We start from the raw sequence: 21,699 nt of genomic DNA, 5'->3' as shown, positions 1-21,699 counted from the left end.
TTTTTATCAGTATAAATACTGACATTTGAAAATAACTTATCCCTTTCCTATTTATCTGGGTGAGTAACATTTTGAGGGTTGAGAAAATTTTTTTAAATTATAGTTGGGTGATGGGGGCAGTGACAATAGGTTTGAGTGCAAAATGTAAAGTTCTGTCTACATTCTTCCAGTGTACCCACTAACCTAGTACTTAACCAATAATCATAATATTTCTTATGAGCCACAGAGTCACGTGCCTTTACTTTATTATTAAAGTGAAGTGCCTAACTAGGCTGATTTCTTTGGATGTTGTTAAAGATATTGCTAATTTGTCATTAACAGATGATGGCAATTTTGCCAATGTGTAGGTTTGTTGATAAGTTTATAGGTCTTACAACAATTATAGGAATGCCTTTGCTACAGTAGTTGTGAATGGATATCTGAGAACAGAATACACATGAGAAATGGAGTTATGACATTTTGTAAATACTATGTTGTTGTTGTTGTTGTTGTTGTGTCTTTCGGCTTATCCCGGTTAGGGGTCGCCACAGCAGAACTCCGGTCCGCTAATGTTTGGTAGTGGATTTTTACGTGCCGAGTTACCAGCCCTGATGCACAACCTTCAACGAAGTCACACTCATTCACGCATGCCTCCACACAGAAGACGCTCTAGCTGAGAATCGAATGGGACAACGTCTTGCTGTGAGGCAACAACGCTACCGCAGTATCACTACCGCGGGACATTTTGTAAATACTAAATTGTTTATTTATTAATGCAAATGGGTATTAAGATACTAATATTGGTGGAATATGCCACATACAGTGGACTTACTGGAAGAAAAAACAGGTCTTAGGCTTAGTGTTGAATAGTATAAAATATGGATCGAAGTTGATCTAGGAAAAGTAATAATTATTCCAGGGGTGGAGTTTAGTGTGGAGAAATGATGCAGGTGGAGATGAAAATAATTGAAAATAGGAACAAGAAGGGACTAAAATGGTCGAGTGTATATAAAATGAAATTTTGAGTGTACTCTTCATGAAAACAGTTTTAGCAGATAGGTGATATTTTTCAGTGGGTTATACAAGTCCTAAAGAAGAAGAACAAAAAAGTAAATTATTAGCAGCATATTTTTGGCACACTGGGGGACAAGGGAGATTTTATATCAGAAGAAAGTCTGAGATGGTTTTGGCATGATTGATTCTATTGTGCATTATGTATATTACAATTTACAAAGTATGAGATGGCACATCTGTACAACACTTAATTGGGCTGCTTCACAGCACTTGGTTCTTGGGTCTGGTTCCTAGCTAGGCTGTCTTTTGTACAGAGACTGCATATCATTCCAATGTCCTCATGTATTTTGCGTCAGGGCTTCAGTTTCTTCCCGCCATAAATGTCGATGTGTGTGGTGAGTGTGTGCATGTGTGTGTCTGTCTGTCTGTGTCTGTGTTAAACCTGATACTGAATTTGCATTACATTGAGTACTGGCTTCACTTGGTATATCTCTTGTCTGCTATGGTAGGCTCTGACTGCCATTTAGCACTGAGCTGGATAAAGTATGTATTGGTGAATGAATGACTATTGAATTGTAATATATGAGAAAGGATGTAAATTCAACATTAGGAGTCAGAGTGTCAGAAAAGTATAAAATGTTGTAGATAACATTGAGAGAGGTAACAAGCAGAAAATGTTTGATGACTAGCGTAATGTATGAATTTTTAACAGATGCAATTTGAATATATATAGGTAGATGTACTAATGAAAAGAAACTGTAGAAGAGTTTTATTTGCTTACTGGATAAAAAGCACTAGATGTTCAAAGTATAATTAAGAGAGTCTTTTACAAAAATTGGGAATTCTGGATAGCATGTGGAGATTATTTAATAAAATGGGAATTCTGGGTATCATGTGGAGATTATTTAATAAAACTGGGAATTCTGGGTATCGTGGAGATTATTTAATAAAATTGGGAATTCTAGATATCATGTGGAGATTATTTAAGCATTGCCATAAAGACTGAGAAGACATTTAAAAGTGAGAAGAATGGGAGTGTTTGATGGAGGTTAGTAAGGGAGAAGAAATAACTAAACATGAATGTCTTTACTATAATAAATAAGAGTTTGGGGGTAGGGTTACGGAAGAACTGAACAGGAAAGAAGACGAAAATTGTAAGTGGAAAAGATATGTAATGCGTAGCATGAAGGTAAATGTTATTAAACAATGATTAATGATGACAGGTATTTAGTCTGCTGTTTATGGCAGATGTGGGTAAGAATTGTGTGCTGCTGCAATATATAATAAATTATAGAAAAATAAGAACTAGACTTGCAGTAAAAAGACATGGATGGGGTAGCAAAGGTAAAAAGTCGTAAATGTGTTGCTGTGCTGACACTTTGTAATCACGTGCTAAGTAATGATTTGTTTGAGTTGCTTGTAAAGAAAGTGCTTCTGTTTTTGATAGATGTTTTTGGATTTTAAACATTGGAATTACCAGCAGTTCAGGCAGTTGTTACCTTGGTTTAATGTGTCCTTCAAAACACGCAACCGCAGGAATGTAGCACTCCCTTATGTCATTGTTGGATAAAATCTTCTTATAATTGGGGGTAGATCAATGTAGACAGTTTGAGGCAGGTGAACTGTACACAACAGTAATAAACTCTTAAGGGAACCCACTCACTTTTTTGTTGGAGCAGAAATACTAACTGAAAATAACTGCTGTCCACCAAAAAAAAACAAGTAGCAGAGCAGTTATTTCAAGGGCAAGTGTATGACTATATACATTTGGCTGAGATGAGATGCAGGTTCATCAAATAGGGTCATTGCTATGGGGAACATTTCCTTTCATCCTTGTTATAGAGAACATTGAGTTAATAAAATAAATGAGGAGGAAGATGCAGGTGCGGAACAGACCCCTGGATGTAAGGACAGTGAGGGCTTTACCTCCATGGAAAACCTTTTAGAATTTAGAAGTCATCAGATGATTCATTTTTTTTTTTTTGGTTAGTTCTCAGACACATTTTCAAGGATCTTTCCTAAAATATATCTCAGATAAACAGGGGATAACTAAAACCTATGTGATTTATTGTTTGGTGTTGTAGCATAATTATATAACTGAATAGGAACCACTTGTCATTCCCAGTTTTCTCCCCCCACTGCTTCTTCTTACATCCAGTTAATGTCATTCTCACAGTTTCAATCAAGCTGTAGTCCCAGTGTTTATCAGCGTATTTACGTTTCCTTTCTGTTTATATCCATAGGTGCAGCAGTAAAGTTTGCAAAAGACTACATGTTTGATGTTTCAGTGGGAAGAAGACAAAATGTCCCTGCAATAATGGTGATATTTGCGGACGGTCCATCTAGGGATGACGCAATTGCAATATCAAGAGAAGCCAAGACTTCTGGTAAGTTGCTCTCTTCTGTTCTGTGTTTCATTCTAGTGGAGGAAAGAATACCAGGGGGTGAATGAAAACTTCCGAAATTATCTTCATCCCCTTTGGTTCATTCATTTCTCTTAGCTTAGTTTGAGATTCTTTTGTAGCTGTGCTAATTTAGAAGTAATCATTACAGACCCATTGCTGTAGGATCACTGCAGTAGTCTTAAACATGGCTTAATGAGAAAACCCACAACTTTAAGACTCTATAAATATAAATATATACCTATATATATCTATCTATCTATATATATCTATATATATCTATATATATATATATATATATATGTATATATAAATAATATGTGTATGGGTCTACTTCAGTTGACCTAAAACTTATCTGACTGACACCTATTTGACCGACAACCAACTGAGCTAAATTTCATTTGACTGACAACTCATTTGACTGACTCCCATTTCACTGACATTTAAGACATAGACTTGTTATGGGTTTTCCTTCACCTGTGACTTGCTTGTGGTAAAAAGAATTACTGTAACTTAGAGTGCTGTCAGTTAAAATTCCGATAGTCATGTAGAAAGTAGTGTTGTAGTGTTTCCAAATGTGGGTTTGTCTCTTTACATTTTTATAGGAAGTATCTAAAGTAATTTGGCAAATGTTTTGTGCATTCTCAGCAGTAGTGGCAGTGTGTAGAGTACTGTGAGGCAAGTTAAAGGTATATGCCCTTTTCCCCACTGTAGTGCAATCCTGGAGTTAGCATATATAATTGGGGGTACAGCCCCTCCACATTGGGGGGTGTTGGGGGCATAGCCCCCCCCCCACCTACTTTGGTTGTACATTGTCCCATTTCTGTTAAGAGGGTAATTAAGTAGTGTTTAAGTTCTGGAAAGGGTTAGTTATTGGTGTTCTTAGTATGCTTGTCTATGGTTTCAGATTTAGTATGTTAAGATTCAACATTGTAAGCTGTCTGTGAAATGGGAGTCACTCAAATGAGTTGTCAGTCAAATGAAATTTAAGTCAATTGGGTATTAGTCAAATGGGTTCATAGGTTCATAGCTGTGTACTAGGCTAATGGCCCTGGAGTCTTTACAAGCCTAGCCATACGATTATCATGGTGTCAGTCAAGCGTGTTTTAGGTCAAGTGAAGCAGATCCAAATAAAATAAAGATATATATATATATATATATATATATATATATATATATATATATATATATATGAGAGAGAGAGAGATGCTTTAGATTTATTTAGTCAAAAAATGATGTTGTTGAGTGTAGATATCTTTACACAGTCACCGGATAAATTAATTGAAATATACAGTAACTGAGTTGCTGCTTCCTGACTAGAGCATAGATCCTGGTGAATTCACTTAGGTAACAGATGTGTAACCATGGAATTATATTATGCAAGATGTTTGAGGCTTTGTCCCCAAATACAAAATAGTGTTTTAATATGTTTGTACAATAGGCTTACTTATGTCAAGTGGTGTTTTTTGTTTGTTTGTATGTCTTTTTCCTAGTACTTAGGTTCATAGGTTCATAGGTTCATACTAGGCTATCTGCCCAAGGGCATTTCCCTTTAGTATGGGGAACTATACCCATTATTTTGCTGTGCCTCTGTCGAGCAGTGACACTGAGGTAATCCCTGGGGTATATCTGCGATCTCCCATCCATTGGTCAAGATTTCTCTTGAACAAGGCCAGCGAGGTGCTCTGCCTCACATATACCGGATTTTGTTCCACAGCATAGGAGTCTTTGGGTGATGAATCTATCCCTCCAGCACGTCCTATTAATAGCCGTGTTGAGGTTTAAGTCTCCGCCCTTGTGGTTCTGACGGATCTAGATTTTTGAGGTGAAGCATATTCATCAAATCTGGGTTTGACATGGCCTTGTATGTTAGGCAAAGGTCACCTCTGAGCCTGAATAGAGCTGGAGTTCTTTCAGTCGGGCAGCATAGGACAGATTTTGAGACCCTTTATCCTTTTGGTGAGGAACTTTTGTGGCCTCTCCAGCTGCTGCAAGTGTCGGGTCAGATACATTCCGAATGGGGCATTGTACTCAATCATTAGTCTGATGAGTGATGAGTATAGGAGACTATGACCTCCCTTGATCTAGATGAGAATCCCTTCATGATAAGGTGGGCAATGTAGAAGGTCTTCCTAACTACTTTAGCTACATGGGTGTCGAATGACAGACTACTATCAACCTGGGTCCCCAGGTCCCTGATAACTTCTTCTGTGCTCAGTGGATTGCCACCTATTTGGTAGCTAGGGGTAACCTTGTTTTTCCCGAAGGGTATGACTATGCATTTTTGGCATTTAACTTTAGGCCATGGCTCTGGCACCAGTTATCCGTTTCTGTGAGACCCTTCTGAAGGATATCTGTGTCAGATGTGTTTTCTACTATGGCCAGTTTGCAGTCATCTGCAAACTTTGTCAGCCATAACCCTCCTGTGTTTGCTTGTACTTGGAAAAGTAGATGCCAAACAAGAGTGGGCCCAGGACTGAGCCCTGTGGGACACCACTTGTGACAGGCTTTGAGTCTGACATGGCGCCAGCAACTCTGACCCTGTGGGTTCTGTCACTCAGCCAGTTTGCAACCCATCTTGTGATGTATGGGTTAACATTTAAGCTGATGAGTTTTTCAATGATACCCGAGTGGGGTATTGTATCGAAGGCCTTCGCCAGATCAAGGTAGGCTGTATGGACTGCCTTTCCCTCATCAATGGCTTTGGTGACTGTTTTGAAAAGTCAACCAAGTTTAAAAGGCATGATCTGCCTTTGACAAAGCCAAACTGGGTTGGATCCAAAGTCTGCAAATTCCCTATGTCTTTGTTTATGAGGTCCATTATGATCCTCTCCATGGCTTTGCAGATAAGGCTCGTCAAGCTAATGGGCGGATAATTTCAAGGGTCGGTGGAGGCACCGCCTTTGTGAAGTGGGACCACAGTTGCAGTGCGCCACTCCTGGAGTGCGTATCAGAGGTGAGACTCTGATTAAACAGCTGTCCTAGCTGTGGGTTTAATTCCTCATTGAGTTCGTGGAGCACACAGCCGGGGACACCATCAGGTCCCATGGATGCTGTGTTTTTTGCTTTGGAGAGAGCAGTTCTCACTTGGGCATTAGAGATGATTGCGGGGCTGAAATCGTTTGGTATAGATATCTCTCCTTTTGGAGAAGTTTGCACTGAACCTGTCAGCCAGTATGTTGGCAATGTCTGTAGGATCAGTAATCTTCACATCATTTTGAACTAGTTCTGAGCTTATCTGGGAGTTTCCTCCCAGGTTTCTTAGCTAAAGAAGGCCTTATGATTGTCTTTTGAGTCTTTAGCTATTTTTCTCTCAAAATTTGCTTTGGATGATTTTATGAGAGCTCTTAGTTTTTTACTTATAGTGATCAAGGGTGTCTTACCTTTTAAGGATTTTGCTCTATCTTGTAGTAGCTTCCTCCTTTTGTTGTAGAGTTTGTTTATGGCTGGGGTCCACCAGACTGGACGCTTGCCTTTGGTACAAAGAGTCTTTGTTTTGCTTGGGATTGCCTTATCCATGCAGTCCTGCAGGTGCTGGTAGAAGGCATTTGTAAGTGATTCAGCGGCTTGAGTACTGTTTTCCGCCGGGCCTTAAAGGAGACCACACTGGTCTTTAGAAGGGTGAAGTCGCCTTTGCAGAATTTCTTTACTGTGGTTTTTTTTATTTCAGGTGGGGGTGGGATGAGGACCTCTAGCGAGATTAGTTTGTGATCTGATCTCACCAGTGAGGGGTATACTTCGGTGTTGAACATTGTGCTCCCATGTTCGTGATGATGAGATCAAGTATGTTTTCTCCTCTTGTGGGGATGGTGACTAGTTGTTCCATGGCATTTGAGTTTATGAATTCCAGGAACTTTTGGGCTAGGGTGTTTGGGCTTGAGTAGTGTTCTCAGTCTATATTAGGGTAATTGAAGTCACCTAGTATGATGGTGTTTGGTGATACATTTATCCCCTCTAGTGTTTTCAGGAAGGCCATGTGAGGTTCCTGAGTTTGTGAGGGTGGCCTGTAACATGCTACAATTTGCAGCGCAGTCTTGCCTATGGTTAATTGCACCTGGATGGTCTCCAATGCATCGTGCGTTGCCACCAGTCTTGAGGTGTGGGTGTCCTTGATGAATATGGATACCCCCCCTCCTTTCTTGGTATTGTCCGGATTTTGGGGCCGGAACGCATGATATGAGGTAAAACCTGATAGTGCTGGGGTGCTCTCAGGAGCCTTGAACCAGGTTTCTGTCACAGCACAGACATCAATGTTCTCCATACTGAGAAGGGCCTCGAATGCGTGCATTTTGAGATTTAGACTTCTGGCATTGAGCAGCATTACCCTTAGTTTTTTCCTTTTTGTGTTGTAGGGTGGTAGGTTTAGAATTTGAGCCTTGCCTAAAAAGGCACTATGGGGTGGCAAGAGCCTTTGCCAATATCCGGAATCCCAGGGTGACAGGTGCAAGCCGCCCCTTTGCGCTTAGCGTGGCTTGTCCAGCATGTCATCCCAGGCAGACAGACATTGGATCCCCTTTGAATGACACCAGAGTTTAAGCCAATTGTTAAAGCTGATCATCTTATCGCTGTATTGTGGCATCATTCTTGGTGAAGGTAGGATACTGCTCAAGGTCAGGGTCATACCTGCCTGGGCTACATAATCAGAGAGCTCCTCAATGTCTCTTTTCATGTAGTCCTCAGGTCGTTTACACCAGCGTGGACAATGACTGAGTCGTATTGTTACCTGCTGTTGAGAGACCTGAGTGCTTGCATTATGTGGCGGATTCTAGCGCCCGACAGGCAGCTTACTGTGACCTTCTCCTTACTCAGTCTGGTGAGCGGGACATCAGTGTGTCTGACTATGGAGTCACCAATGACTAGTGTGTCTGGCATTGTGTTTGGCCTTAAGGGCTGTGACTGTTTGACACTCTGACTGTGAGGTCTATGTGTTGCAGGTGTTGTGTTCTGAGGTGGTGGTTGTTTGGGTGCCTGCTTTGGTGGCCTCTGCTGTTTTGGTAGATTTTTGATCAGAGCCTACGAGTATGTCTTTGTGTGTTTATGTGTATGATTTGAGGTTGTGATGGTACTATGTGAGACTGGGTCTATAGTGTGTGTGGTAACCTTCTCCTCCTGACTGGTCTTGCCAGTCCTATGCTGAGAGAGCTCAGCCTCCAGTTTATAGTTGCATCTCTCGCATGTATTTGTGTTTTGTGGGAGGAGGAGAGGGTTGTCTGTGTACATGAGGCAATTGTAACATTGCCTCAATATTCCCAGGTTCACCAGCTGAGCAGGAGAGGACACTAGCAACTGATCCCTCGACATGCTAGAAGGAATAGACAAAAAAACTTTAAAAGAGATTCAGGGGGACTTGGGTGACCGAATGGGGTTTGCCTTTTTGGGGTACTATCTATGACAAGAGTGCCGTATCAAGGTAATAAGTACTGTAGGAGCAAGTGCTAGGTTTAACAGATAGAGAATAGTCTACTTGGAGTCAAGTAGAGATGATCTTTTTAGTTATAGGATATGCTGATTAGATCAGTAGTATAGTTCGAGGAAGGTAGTTTTAAGGGAAAATTTGAAGAGTGGACTTTAGGTAGCCCGAATAATTCGCGCTTAAAGCGCTAAAAAACGCTTTATAGCAGGGGCTGGAAAAGACAGGAAATGACCCAAAATGGCCAATAGACTACAAGTTACTGCCTTAAACCACTCCTCTAAGGACAAACAGGCAGCTCAGTACTCCCCACTCTTACTGGTGAGTAAAGAAACTTCCCCCTGACCAAACAAGGAAAATGGAGAAACACAGGAACCAAGACAAAGCCCAGGGATCAGCAAAATCTGGTCTCTGGAACACTAGTTAGGAAAGTATGGAAAACAAGGATATTTTTTTTGTTTTTCAAGTTTGTTTACAGAAAAGCAGAAAACACAATAAATGCTATGATTTTCGACTAAATGCTATCAAAAGCTAGTACACTTGAGTGTATTAGCCTGTAGTTTAACTTTTAGGCAAAACTTAAACTAGCAAGTGCGGTAAACAGTTTTAGCTTATAAACACAGTAAAAACAGTGCAAACTTTGATAAAACAAGCAGAAACAGTAGTTGAAAGGCACAAAAAGTCGAAAAAAGCCAAGAGAAATACTTAAAATCTGGAAAGGTAGTCTTTTCTGGTCTCTGCTGCTAGAGGAACACTGCTGGCCACCACGAGGAGCTGTGCTGAGTTCTCAATAGCTGGAAAAGCCCGCCAAAACGCGCTTTATAGCTTCAAGTGTGTTTATAGTTGTACTGTTCTGATTAGTCTGCATAAGTGATTAATGAAATGTGATGTTTTTTTTTACTCAATTAAAATGGTTTTAGATCAAATTAGTTGATGTATTTTGTCTCAGCCAATTCATTTTGGTGTGTAGTGGTGTACTCATTTTGTCATTGGGTCCCTGTCAGAATGTTGAATGTTCAAAACAAACCCAAAACAGTGAAATGGCACAATACTGAAGTACCATAACAACAAACAGGAAAATATCACACAGTCAAGGTGTGTAATTTTGCAAAATAGCTGAGCAGCTTGGTTTGGGGTTTTACCCATTACCAGCTGTAATGTGTTCTCAGAATTGGTATATATAATTAGCAGGAGGGTCTTGTTCCCCCCACCACAATAACATATGTACAGTATTTGATGTTTTGTGTGTCTGTGTTTCGGCACTTCGGTACTGTGCCATTTTACTATTTTGGGGCCAGTATTTTGATGGCAATGTTCTGAACATTTAACATTCTAAAGATCAAATGTCCGAATCCATTTAGGGCGAGCATACTTACGCGAAAGTGCTTTTCACCGAAGAAGCACTTTAGCGTAAGTATGCCTGTTGCTGAGGCTGTACTACGGTGCAGATAAGGGAAAATTCCCTTTTCCCAACTGTAATGTGGTCTCGGAGGGAGAATATTAAAGTAGGGGGTTATTGGGGGCACAGCTCCCCACATGGGGGGTGCAGGGGGGAAAGCCCCCCTGCAGAAACGTAAATAGTGTTTTTTTTTTTTATTAACACGCTTTAACGAAAGCGCTTTCATTAAAGTGTGTTCGGTGGTTATGGATTTGGACGTTTGATCTTTCGATCAAACATCCTAGATCCATATATATATATATATATATATATATATATATATATATATACATATACATTTATACACACACACACACACACACACACACACACACACACACACACACACACACACACACACACATGCACGTATAGATTATAGATGTATAGATGATAGATACAGATATAGATATAAATCTAGATCTGAAAGCAGTCAGTTTCTTCAAATGGGTTGTTGCTAGGACTGCAAGGAATGAAGAAACCTAAGCTTGCCCCCCCACACACAGACACAGACACACACACAGACACACACACACACACACACACACACACACACACACACACACACACACACTAAGCTTAAAGGCCATTCCTGAGGTCTACTGAGTCAAAATTCACTGGCTTGTGATCTACAATTGGCACTCCATGAGCTAACCAGTATGCAGCTGACTAATGTGAAAATATTACTATATACATACATTTATCCCCTTTCACCACTCATGCCATATGCCCTTTAGTTCCTCCCCTATAGGTACGTTATTTCAGTCTCAGTGCCTCAATGGACTAAAAAAAATCACTCTGAGCACCCTGATAAGTTCTTTTGTCAGTCATGCCGTAATTACTTGACTCCACACCACACTGTGCAGCGTGTGGCATTATATATATACATATATATATATATATATATATATATATATATATATATATATATATATATATATATACACTTACTTCTGCAAATGCTTGCTAGTCTTTTGGACTAAGATCTAGGGGCTGTTATGATTGCATCATAAGGAAGAGATTCATGTTGACTCACCCTAGGTAGTTTCAGTGAATGTAAATAATTTGAAGACTGTTCACCAAAACTGCCTTCAGCGAACATTGGAGGAAAGCTTTTTTGATGTCCCTATGGAATTATGTGAGAAACCCTACCCCCTCCTCCACAACCCTTTACTTATATATACCAACTCCAGATTGCACAGGCGTGGAGAAAAAGGCAAACTCCACTGTCAGGGAAAGTAATCTCTGCAAACAGCATTCAAACATTTTACATTCACTGAACATAGCTTCGCCAATTTGACACACTCTCCTAAAGAAGTGCTTTCTATGCCTTTTAACTTCTCATTTTTCCCCAAAGGGATGCACTTACAGTGGTATATTATCACACCATTTCCCCAAGGAAGAAGTATAGTCCTTCTCTCATTAATCATGCCCCCATATTTGATCTGAGTTGACTTCCATTTTTTGTTCCAAGAAACTCTGGCATAATGTCTCATACTAAGCAGAAAAAGAATCACTTCCTAAAAGAGGGATGCCATTTTCACTATGGAAAGTGACAAAGAGTTTCTTTGGAGCTGAGCTTGTAGAAAAGGCCAGCTATGACAGAGGGGTAAGGGGACCTGAATACATAGATGCTACTAAATTAAAGTATTCATCGTTACAGCCCCCATGCATCAGTATACTGAACTGTGCTGAAACTGCAGTTGCCAAATCCTGGAGAAAATCTGCATCATCCTTCTGCCTCCACTTCATTCACAGACTTATTAGAACTGTGTGATTGTTTCGTCTTTGTGCATATTTGTAAAGAAATGGCAAAGCACAATCTTGCCATTGAATGCAGCTGGCTGTATTTGTATTGCCTTAGTAGGCTGGAAATTTAAAGCACAGGAAAGGCAGTAATTCATAGTGTACTTTTGTCTTCAGGCATTAATATCTTGGCAGTTGGAATTGAAGAAGCCGACCGGGAGCAGCTGCGAAGGATGGTCACTAATGAAAATCCCCGCAATGTTCTTTTCTCAACAGATGTTACTGACTTACATACACTTGAGGATGACCTTGCAGACATGTTGTGCACAATAGAGGTAAGATTACAAAAGAAACTGTGATATGCAGTCATTTATAAAAAGTATAAGTATGTGCTGAGCTATAGAAACATAGCATTATCTCCTAGAAACTGGACTTAGACTTGTCAGCACCTTCAGTATAGGAATAAGATAATGCAATAAAATTTGGTAAAGTTTGGTAGTTAGCACAGAACATTTTTTTTTTAAACTGAAAACATCTTTATTAATGTATCACTTATGACATAGGTAGTCATACATTTATATAACTAAAAACAAACCATATTGATATGTTTTAGTTACAAACATTATACATCACTTATAATTTATCCAGTCATTGTCAGTCAAACCTTACGTAGCTTATTCAAATTCTGCCTTCTTTTAAACTTTATTGCTCCTCCAAAAAATCATTCTGCTTGAATTGTTCCTACAATTTCCATTTTTCTGTGTAGTTTGCTCCTACCATTTTATAAAGATCCCACTTCCAGTTGTTTTATCTCTGTTACAGTATTCACTACTTCTAGTACAGTTGGTTTAGGCTTTGATTTCCATTTTCTAGAAATTGCTTTTTTTGGTAGACACCAGAATTAGACTAAGCGAGGTCATGCTGTGACTTGGCAATTCCGATTCTGTATCACAGCTCAAAAATTATTTACACCAATTTGCTCATCCAGTATTTCAGATAGATTAGTCTGCAGGAAATTTTTAAAGTCTGCCAATTCATTACACTCTCCAAAAATATGTTCCCAATTACCTCTTTCATGCCCATCATACCTGCAACATTTGCAATCCACTTGAGGAAAAATTCTTTGGATTCTACTTGGGGTATAAAAATACCTATGCAAACACTTCCAAGCAAAGATCCTAAGTCATCTAGACTGCATTGAGTATTTGGGAGCCATACATATACCCCCCATTGTTTCTTTGTGAATTACTTATCCTATATTCCCAATTCTTTCTAACATCTTCTGATTGATTCTTATAGTTATCATGCAATATTTTATATGCCCCACTAATTATCCCTTTTTGATAGCAGCTTATGTTCTAGATTCTACTAAAAACATTACAAGTGTTGATCTTTCACTTAGGATCCCTCTATTTCTTGCTCTGATATGAATGCTTGATAGGGAAGGCACTCTCTGTCCTGCAACACAAATGAATTCTTGGCCTCTTCCCATTCTGTTTCCTTTCCCTCTCTAATTATTTGTCCCCAATATCATGGTTCCTTTGCCAGATTTCTCCAGTAAATTCCAGCATGTCTTGGCTATTCTATGTATCTATGTGTAATTGCAGTCATCCTTATCAGCAGAATCTCTTTTCTCTATCCATGTATTGGCTTAGTTCTTAGAATACTTTCTTCTCCTTTATGAATATAATACTCTGTATAGTTATAGTTATTGTTATTCTTCTTAATGATCTGCATCCAAAATATCAGTCTTTCCTTGCTTCCTAAGCTACTCCCTGTTTCATCATCATCCCTTTCCTCTTGGAATTATAGCTTTCTGCTTGTCCTACATATAGGAGCATTAACTGTGTAGCTCTGAAATACCTCTTCAAATCAGATAATCCCAAACCACTTTGTTCTACTGGAAGGATCAACTTATCCCTCTTGAATCTTGACATCTTGCCCTCCCAGATCAAATCTTTCAACTCATTACTAATTGATATCCACAGCTCCTCTTCCGGTTGGTAAAAATATGACTGACCTGAGTATAAAACTAAAGGGAATAAAAACATTTTACTACTTGCATCCTGCTAGCCACAATCACAAAACAAAACTACCAATTTCTCAGTTTTTATATTATCTTTTGTTTAGTCTCTTCACACATATCCTTACCTGCCATAACAGAATCATTTTAATTCATACTACTAAGTATTTCATTTTGTCACCTCTCCATAAATATGGGCATTGATGAACCAATTCATGTTTGGTGTACATAGGTTATAACTATTGTCTTTATTTTATTTTCATTAATTCTGTATCCTGAAAAAACTTGAAACTTAATGTTCCACAGCACTGATATGCCCTTTTCAGGTTTTATCAGGTATAGAATAATGTCATCTACAAATAAAGCTAGCTTTGCTTGACTACCATACCAATTACATCCTTGAATTTCTGAGTCCTTAATTTTCTTTGCCAATGGTTCTAAATATAATGCGAATAACAAAGTGGAAGGAGGACACCCCTGCCTAGTTCCTGTTTCCTTGACATTCCCTGATTACTGGAATACATCTACTCCTCTTTTGCCCACTGAACAGTGAGTAATCATTTTCCACAAACACTTTACTATCTCCGACTTTTAGTACTTTATCCTTCTCCCACAGTTTTGTCAGAATCAATTCTTTCTGCTGGTAGGATTGTATCTTTACTATTAAAGGTCTGAGGTGCTTTTTCATGGCCAGGTTTGCATACACACAATGTGCCATTTCAGTTAATAACCCCTGCTGTAAAATACCAGTCCATTTCATTCTTTTTCTTTCATAAACTTAATACAGTCTGCTCCTTCCAGTTTCACTGGTACAACAGAGAATCTCAGGTTTCCCTACATGTCCTCTAATACTATTATTTTTTGAAACACCTCTTCTTGGGCAGTCTCATACTCATCCAGCCTTTTCTTCATTTCATCCTCTGATTTTTTTTTGCATTTTTATCACCTCATCTGAATATCTATTTAAAACATCTTCCATTTTTTCCAGCCTTTTATTATTTGAGTTGATATAATCATTCTGTGCTTCATTTATTTTAATCAGCTCTGAGCACATTTGACTTAGTTTTTCCTCAGATTACTGGAAGTCATGTCTTTCACCAAAGCTGGAGCTTGTACTGCTTTCTACTGAACAGCTGCAGGATTCTTCTAAGTCAGTGTTTTCTCCTCACCTTTTGTGATTGATTTTCTTTCAGGTTCTCTGAATTTCTTTTCTGCTGGCATCCAGGCAGTGCACTTATAGCCAGTTACTGAAATTTGCCCAGAAAGACACGTTCACTGGCTATCTTTTCTGAGTTTCTGTTTTCATACTGGGAGAGCTGAAATTAAGCTGTTAGTTAGTGTGCAGCCGTCTTGGAAGTTGCTAGTTATCAAAGAAGATTAAATCTGTATTCAAAGAGACTGCTACATGCATTACGTAACAACTGGTACAAGTAGTCAAAAATACCATAGTACCTAACCTTCCTACCTCAAACAATTTCCTTATTGATCTTATTATCTCCAATAATCCAAACTCTATCCCCAGTACTGTAAATCACTCGCCATCATTAAGTGACCACTGCCTTGTAAGCTTTTTCATCCTTTGCCCAGCTTCCAAGACCAATCCCAAACTAATCTCTTTCAGATCTAAGTCTAAGTCTAATACTAATATAACAAAACTTATTAGATGTCTCCCTTCCCACAGATGGACACAGATTCTAAACATCAGTGATCCAAACAAAGCCACTTAACTCATCAAGTAAAATTCTCACTTCCTTACAAGACTGTTACTTTCCCTTAGTCTTTAGACTCTCTATCCTCCTCAGACTCCTGGATGAATCCTAGCACTTTTGGAACTCCAGTCCCTCCCCAGAAGATAGTAAACAGTACATTAACCTAAGGAAACTATCCAAAAAAGCCATTAGAAGACGCAAAAGCCAATCCATAATATAGGTTCCAAACATACCTCTCAACCTGAAAACATCAAAAATCTGGACAAAGGCCAATGAAAAGCAGGTACAAATCTGTGCACTGATTAACATGAAATTTGCATACATAATTTTGAAACTCCACCCATCCCAATGGAATTGTGGGATGCCAACTTTCAAATACAAACTGAAGAACAGACAACCAAAATATGGCCCCAGCCCTGATCCTGTAGTAAACGGTAACCATTTTTTTAATGTGTAGCAATGATGTTCACTGAGACACATTTTAAACATAGCTTGTATAATTTTAGAAAAGTTGCTAAAATAAAATGTTTTGTGTTGCCATGCATTTTCTGAAAGATAGGAAGACTGAAACTTAAATGGATATCATTATTTAGTAAATTCATTTCTCACTGATTTGCCAGAAAAACACAAATTTTAAGAGGAACAGACCGATAGTATGAGCCAAACATTCCACACACACACACACACACACACACACACACACACACACACACACACACACACACACCACAGTTTCTCCTGCTGTTAAGTAATGCCTGCAGAGCTAAAAGGTTAAACACAAACACAGTTAAAAAGTAATCACACAGTTTCTCCTGCCGTTTCAAAAATGCAGGCTGCAGCTGTTAAGTAAAAGTGCCTCTCACACATAAGTTAATAAGTTAAGCACACTAAGCACACGGTTTCTCCTGCCAATACCAGGTTTCAGAAACAAACCACAAATTCTAGCTGGATTAACAGCTATAGGCCACAAAACAATGACATTTTAAAGGCTACAAAAATTATCTGCAGTTTGTCCATTTCAATTTTCTGCTGTCAAAAAAAAGGTAAAAAAACAGCAAACTCCTTCATTTGCAGCCTTTGTTTCAGCTAGCCCTTCCAGTTATCAAAATATTTACATTTTAAAGGTGTGTGGATGTTTAATTCATTCTTTCAACAACTTTCCATTGAAAGTAAAAATATTTAAAAGATATTTTATAAAAGCATTAAAAAGAATTTATTGCTTTTCCTAAACAGTTATGCTTTTTAGGTACATTCAAAAGTGCCGTCTTACCATATACATAGCAAAAAGATGAACTCTCCTTACTGTACAATCCCCAACATAAGAAGCATAAATTCAGAAGTACAATATTGATACACCATGCTCACATTTTTAAGGTCACACCAAATATGAACAACCCAACTATTAAAAAAAATTACTGGGATCCTAGAACAGTAGGCCTACACACAGACTTGTCTACTGTTTCCAATCAATTTAATTTCATTTTGACATTTTTGGAAAATGTTATTGCCGAAGCCGGTACCCTGGACCAGTCCACCTATATGATTAGCGCCTAACATCTGTGGCAATGTCCAGTTTACCACTCCCAGTTTTGTTAGAGGCCACAGCCTCCAACTATGAAATATGACATAGGAGGGTGAATACGTTACAATTCCCATTTTCAGAAGCAAAAATATGGGACTTTATAAGATAGATATTTTGCAGTATCATTTATTTAGATCTACATATTTTACATTTGTTTTAATATGTGTATAATTTTGTGTCATTTTGACATGACTTAGTATCCAACAATACTGCTAGACGTGGGAAGCCTGACATGTACATTATTCACATTTTGTCATTTAGTTTCCAGATTTCTGGATGGCTATTCCTACTTTTCAGAAGCCTTTGTTCCTCTTGTCAATGTTTGCAGATTGAAAGAATTGCAGACTACTAACAAAGTATCTGATCATCTCCTATCATCACCTCTAGGAACACTAGTCCCACCACACTTTGATTAGATGTTCCAGAGATGTCTTTGCTAAATACATCATAGCCTGTAAACACACTCTCTAATTGCTGTGACCATAAAGCTGTGCGCTTAACCTGATCCAATCCCAAACCAAATGAGTTGGAAAACTGTACATTTCCAGGATTATTTCAAAGGGGAGTATTATATAATGAGTAGTACATAACTGGTACTGCCAGAAGAGTAACATGGCCATAAGAGACTATATTTTGGAACTCAGAAAACAAGCCACCACACTACTTCTTTCAAAGTTGTGCACACTGGAATTCTATAAATGGAAATTAATTAATGAAAAGAATTAAATTCTACTAATGCTTGGGGGACAGAATCCATTACTAATTGTTGAATATATGTTACACTTCACTCCCCATCTAAGCATATATGCATTTAACGTAGCCAAGTTAAGCCAACTTTACTTTACACTTTTTCTGTCACCGCCATTATTACTAGACCTTACGCATAAAAAACATTGTTTTTAAGAAAGCAATACGATAAAAACAATCACATCACAATTATAAACCTTCACCCTGTGCTTTTCAGATGAATGCAGCAGAGTGGTTGACAAAATAGCTCAAATTACTATGTAAACATGAGTGTGTTAGAAAATTTCCAGTGCAACTGATTTTAACGTCACCTGTAGAAATCACCCAAATGTAAATAAGAAACAATTCCAGAAACGCGACGTAGATGAAACGGAGTACATTATCACACCCCAATTTGAAGCAGAATAATACAGTAAATAAGTTTAAGTGCGGCTTAATCCACTTTAATGTGCTTTTTTCACTGTTAATTTCTCAACTAACCTTTTTCTAGCATGCCAATTTCAAATGGAGAGTGAAACTCTGAAAATACTGCTGATTGGCTGCATCTGCATACATATGTACACTTCACATAAAGAGAGAGCACCTTCCCGTCGTCTGTCTGAATTCCAGAGAGGATTTGTTGGTCTTTGAATATATTTAGTATACTTGTTTTTTTTAAGATAGAACATGTTTCTGGAATGGACTTGCATTAAGGTATTGTTAGTGAGAGTAATGGTTTGTGATTTTCTTCACAAGCACACTTGGTTGGGTTTCTAATAGGCATTTAGTACTTAGCACAATCGCAGCTTATATCCTTGTTTTAATTAAATATATTTCTGTTAGAGCAGCAAATAGCAGCTTATATCCGACCATGGCACTCAGTGTTAAGGTGCTTTGCATATGTCACTTTGGAAGAACAAGAATTAGACAACTGAAGTGGGATCGCAGCATTAAGCAGTTAAACAAGAAAAGCTCAGATGTTACCATTTCAAAAGTGCACACAGTTTCTTCTGCCCTTTCAAAAGTGCAGGCTGCAGCTGTTAAATAAAAGTGCCTGTCGTTAAGTAAAAGTCTGTTTCTTTAAAATGTAATCACATCACACACAAATGCCATTGCCAACATAGACTATTGTACAGTAATGCCTGCCCTGCAGCCGTTAAAGAAGAGTTTACATTTTTTACTTGGAGGAGGAAGGAGGAGCAGGGGAAGAAAGATGTGCTGTGCTCTGCTTGAACACAGACCGGGCTGCAGAAGCTGACGCCATTGAGCACACCCTGCACATGATGATGTCAGGAGTAAAAAACCCAGGAATTCTGAAATTAAAGGGGCCATGCGGGAATTCGTGGTACCCCAATATTTTACCATCAAAAATGGTATTTACTGACAAATTCGGTATGGTTGACAGTTATGGTTCCAAACTATCTTTGACACAGCCCAAGGAAAAGTTTGAGACAAGTCAGTAACTTCAATGGATACAAATTACCCCACTCAGATGACACTATGTTCACTTCCCTATCAGCAGATGATTTTCAAAACAATTCAGTGACCTCTCCAGCTGTGAAAGATAACCCCACCCACCTCTCCTGAATATCTTCCTTTTTTCCATTTTTGATGGATCTTATCCAAAGATGTCATACCACTGCTACAAGAAATTCATTTGGATGGGCCTTCAGGCTTCCATCCTTGATTCATTTATCATTGTTGAGATTACATTGTACAGCCTCTACAATACATCTTTAACCTCTGTCTGACTAACAACACCATTCCTAATATGTGGAAAACTGTCATAGTAAAACCATTTCTCAAGCAAGAACATGATCCTTATTCCTGTAACCTTGTACAGGATCTTTGAAAAATATATCTACCTCTAACTTAAATATTACATCTCAAAATATCAGTTTATGTTCTGGTCATATAGGAGCACTTCCATAGCCATTTGGACACTCACAATGACATTCTCATATCACTTGACAAGGTCTTGCTAGCTGCATTCATTTCCCAAGATGTCACCAGGGTCTGTGACCTACTTAACTACTCCTCCCTCATTCTCCACCTGACTGAACTAGGCATCAGCAATGACAACCAAAACCTAATAGAATTGTACAAACCAACTCGTCCCCCAGGTAAAAATCTCCTATCCTATGGTCTAGCATGTCTCTGGAACTCTCTTCCACCATCCATTCGTACCACCTCTAAGCGCTTTATATTCAAAAAATCTCTTCATTCACATCTAATATCCCAGTGGGAATACTCCTGCTCCCACCCCACATAACTTACACTGGCATTTTCCTTTTTCTCTTCACTCCCCCTCTTTATACTGGCAATTTCCTTTTACTTTCTCTCCTAACTTGTACATCCTTCCCTTGTACTTTCTAAGCTATTTATAAAGAATGCATTAGAGTGTACCTCTTAGTGCAAGCTTCCTAATATGTAATGGCTTCTTAGTATTTATACTGTAATGTCCCTTTTTACTAGTCTGTGTAATCTGTAACGTTCTTCACTAGTCTGTATTATTTGTAATGTTTGCTCAAGTCAGTAACATTTATAAAAATTGTAATCTAAAACTTTTTCTAACCTTGCTTGTTTTTGAAGCTTTTCTCCCTGGGACTCCATTGAAAACAGGTTCATCTTGGCCCAATGGACTATCCTGGTAAACCAACTGCAAATAAATAAATAAATGCCATTCCCTGCTTTCAGAACTTAGTCAGCCAGAGTCTTTGGCATTTGTTTTTACTTTACAGAAGTATATGTCAAACAGAAGAGGTCCCAGAACAGCACCCAGGAGGACTACACTGGTGGGTCTATATTACATAAAAGAAAATCCAAAAATGCTAACAACCTAAAGGTCGAAAATTCAGGACCTCGAACACACTATTGTGGGGGGCTGTGCCCCCCCCACCCCCATTAATATATTCTAATCCTCACTGTACCGCGATCTCGCAAAAAGCAGATCGAGATCTGGCATTTCCAACCTTTAGGTCATTCGCTATTTTAAGCTTTCGGCATTCTAATAGGAACCTTACACTGGTGACTAGCCTTTTTGTGGAGGTAACTTTCCCTATTTTGATTTCCTGTATACAGTCTATGAGTTAGCTGGCAAACCAGCAGGTGACATAGGGTTTTATTCCCAGTTTATTTAGCTTTTTTAGTATGCCTGAGTGGGACATTGTATCAAAAGCTTCGGTCAGGTCAAGGTATGTGATGTGTACAGTTTAATTTCATCCATCATTTTGCTGACCTTTTCACAAATGTCCACCATGTTAAGTAAGCATGACCTGCCCTTGATGAATCCAAATTGAGACCAGTCCAGTGTTTGGAGGTTCCCTATGTACTTATTGATTAGTTCCATGATACATCTTTCCATGGCTCTGCATATGAGCCTGGTCATACTTATGGGTCTGTAATTCCCTGTGGAAGGTCTTTAATTAAGTAGGGGAATGACTGTAGCTGTTCTCCTTTTGCTTGGTACAAAAGCTGTATGGAGGCTAAGGTTGAACAGTGTTGCTGGCAATGGCTAAATAATGCTTCATGCTATTTAAGATGCATCCAGGCATATGTCAGTACCAATCAGTGCAGTATTTTTAACTTTTGATAGTACTTTTAGGACTGTGCTGGACGCATGGAAGTTTCAGGTAAATCTTGAGAGACAGACGGAAGGAAGAGAAGGGTA

At 38.7% G+C, this 21,699-nt stretch overlaps 1 protein-coding gene across 3 annotated transcripts in view; it reads left to right on the top strand.

Moving 5' to 3' along the window:
- Positions 1 to 3,236: 3,236 nt before the first annotated feature.
- LOC122807296 (collagen alpha-1(VII) chain-like) overlaps positions 3,237 to 21,699 on the top strand; it is a gene marked incomplete at its 5' end in the record, with an annotated part of 1,562,855 nt that continues 1,544,392 nt past the window's right edge. For all 3 annotated transcript variants that reach the window (XM_044078425.1, XM_044078422.1, XM_044078423.1), the window contains 2 exon segments: positions 3,237 to 3,380; positions 12,167 to 12,324. In XM_044078425.1, coding sequence (XP_043934360.1) covers positions 3,237 to 3,380; positions 12,167 to 12,324 — 302 coding nt within the window.

The sequence above is a fragment of the Protopterus annectens genome, chromosome 7.part0, assembly GCF_019279795.1.
Source record: "Protopterus annectens isolate FY-2018-M chromosome 7.part0, PAN1.0, whole genome shotgun sequence".
Taxonomy (NCBI): Eukaryota; Metazoa; Chordata; order Ceratodontiformes; family Protopteridae; genus Protopterus; species Protopterus annectens.
This window is presented reverse-complemented; position numbering and strand designations above follow the sequence as displayed.